A 2,586-nucleotide genomic window follows, 5' to 3' on the forward strand; every position below is an offset into this window, starting at 1 on the left:
GAAATGGCAAATGAGAGGGAGACAGGATTCAATGTGGAAGTCAAAAGCTATTTAGCAAGGAGGAAATAATTCACCAACTAATGTTCCCCATGGCAGAGGGGGGAATGATTCTGGGAAGTCAAATTGTGTTGAACAAACCTTAGGAGAGGTAGCAAATCAGAGAAGGGGACACAAGGAGTTTTTTAGAGAGAAGGAAGGCAATGGATCAGCACCAGGACTGTGCACACAGCTACTGTGTGCCAGGCAGCACAGAGGTAAGTGCTGGGCAGGAGCCCACTGCTCCGTTCGGGGCAGCAGCTACTGGGAGAGCCTGACACACTATGAGGAAGTCAAAAGAAAGGCAACAGCTCCTTGTACAACTAACTACAGGGGATGGATTTGCAATGACAGTATGTTTTCCTCGGCCCTGAGTGGCTACGGAAAAAATTTACAAACACTTGTAAGGCGTAGGCCCAAGCAGAAGGGAGAGCAAATTACTTCCTAGAGAAGACAAAAGAGAGGAAAAACTGAAGCTGAAACATTTTACCCATGTGTTCCAGCAGGCTGTGAAATACCTGTCACAAGAGCACGGAAAAACACAGGTACAGGCAGTTTTAAAGTTAGATAGGAAGAAAGTAAATAATAGATGTGCAATGAAGAGCATATACAATAATTTTTTTAAGTGATACTAGTATTGCCACCCCCCACAATCTGTAGTCCAAATTTTCCACTGCCCTGCATCTCTTGCTATCATTAACAGCAATGCAAAGAAGGAAAGTGTTAATTAAAGCAGGAGAGTAACTTTATAGTACTGCTCAGCTTGAAGTATATCGATTTCTAGACATTTCTAACCAACAAACTTGGGTTAGGGTTTACAACTGTGTGTAGGAAAAAGACTTACTAGTAGAGAGACTTTTCAGCTCCTCCAGACAGCCCTTCCTGCCCCATCCCAAACCTCCTTCAGTCTTGATGAGGTAGGTATATGACTCCACGTTTGGACAGCACGTCATATCCAGCTGCTTCTGAAATCCCCAGAAAAATCCCCTTCCAGTTGCATTTAGGAGACTATTTATGGGACTCCTAAAGATCCACAAGGCAACCTGAAAGATCAAGGCCCAAACACAGCCCCACTGCAGGCTGAAATAGCAATCTGCCAAAAGCCCTGAGAAGCCCACACCTTACCTCATGCATACACCTTCCAGCTGAATATTTTCCACAAGGAGGGAACAGTGCTTGACAGCTCCAGTACTGCAGCTAGTATTAACAGTTAGCCTCACCAGCCAGTGAGCTGGGCTCTTCAGACAGCAGAGAGCTGTTCCCTGGCCTGGGGATTTTTCACATAACTAATTGCCAAGCTTTATAACCATCCCCTGCAGACTCTGATGATGATGAATGAATGAGATCAGATTAGTCAATATGGTTTATTGGTGGAGTTTTCCCCACTCGCTGGGGATGCATCAATACTGTGTGCACACACCAGCACAGGGCTGAGCACAATTCAAAGTCTTTGCCTGTAGAATATGAAACCACAGCCAACCTGCAGCTCTTCAGCTTTCTCCCGAGTACTCCCTACGGTTTTCTTGGGTCCTTCTCTTCATCTGTATCCTTGTCCTGGGCCATCCTGGAAGTCCTTTGGCAGGTACCATGTCCTTCCTTATCAAAGCAAAGTGGATTAAGCTGTGCCTTTAGATGTTAAATGATGTTAGATGATAAACTGCTGAAAAGCAGTGGTTCATGGTGCACTCGCTACTACCTTCCTCTGCCTGACAAAATCAGAGTTGCTCCACTATGTGGAGCTCCACAGCTCCACAACCAGCAACAATCCCCTTTGGCTGAACAGTATTTCTGGAGCAGGGCATTCCTCAACCTCACTGAGGCTGCTGAGCCCAGGATCCCTGTAAAAATGGGGGATCTATCAAAGTAACTGCAACCAGCATCTTCAAAGTGGGTGCCAGCAAAAGTGTACTGTATTGCCTAGAGCATTGCTCGAGTCCCTCACCTGCCAGTTCTGTCACAGCCTTGCAGCAAGCAATAGCTTACATTAACACTAAAGGGAATAGGGTTTCATGTCTGGAAACTGCTTTGAACTGAAATTTGAGAGCTGTGCATTTCCTTTCCTGCTCTGGCACAAATTCCCTAGGTGGCCAAGGCAGGCACCTTCATCTACCTGCTGCTCAGTTTGCCATCTGTAAAACTGGGTTAGCATCCCCCTCTCTTTCTTACACCCCTTTAATCCTCGCTTATGTTAACTGTAAATACAGGTGGGCTTGTAGGTGTGCAGGCACAGCCACAAAACAGGGGGCACAACCCTGGAAGTACCGCTCACAGGGGGAAGGTCTGCAGGGAAGGATGTGTACGTAGAGGAGCAAGTGCATGGAGGAATGTGTGCATGGAGGAATGTGTGCATGGAGGAATGTGTGCACGGAAGGGCAGGTGCACGGCAGGACGCCGGGACGGAGGGAGGGATGGGAACACAGGGACTGAAGGATGTGCACACAGGGATGCAGGGAGGGATGCGCACACGGGGATGGAGGATGCCTGCAGGGAAGGACACACCTGGCTGGCCCGGCGTCAACCCACCGCCCGAGCCACCTCCAGCGCAGCCCC

The 2,586-nt window shown here is 48.1% G+C and overlaps 1 protein-coding gene across 1 annotated transcript in view; it reads left to right on the forward strand.

The window, feature by feature from the left end:
- Positions 1-200: 200 nt before the first annotated feature.
- CCDC177 (coiled-coil domain containing 177) overlaps positions 201-2,586 on the forward strand; it is a 5,193-nt gene continuing 2,807 nt past the window's right edge. Inside the window, exon 1 of the mRNA XM_010007724.1 lies at positions 201-254. Coding sequence (XP_010006026.1) covers positions 201-254 — 54 coding nt within the window. The remainder of the gene's footprint in view (positions 255-2,586) is intronic.

Source organism: Chaetura pelagica, unplaced genomic scaffold (assembly GCF_000747805.2).
Source record: "Chaetura pelagica isolate M959 unplaced genomic scaffold, ChaPel_1.0 scaffold70, whole genome shotgun sequence".
Taxonomy (NCBI): Eukaryota; Metazoa; Chordata; class Aves; order Apodiformes; family Apodidae; genus Chaetura; species Chaetura pelagica.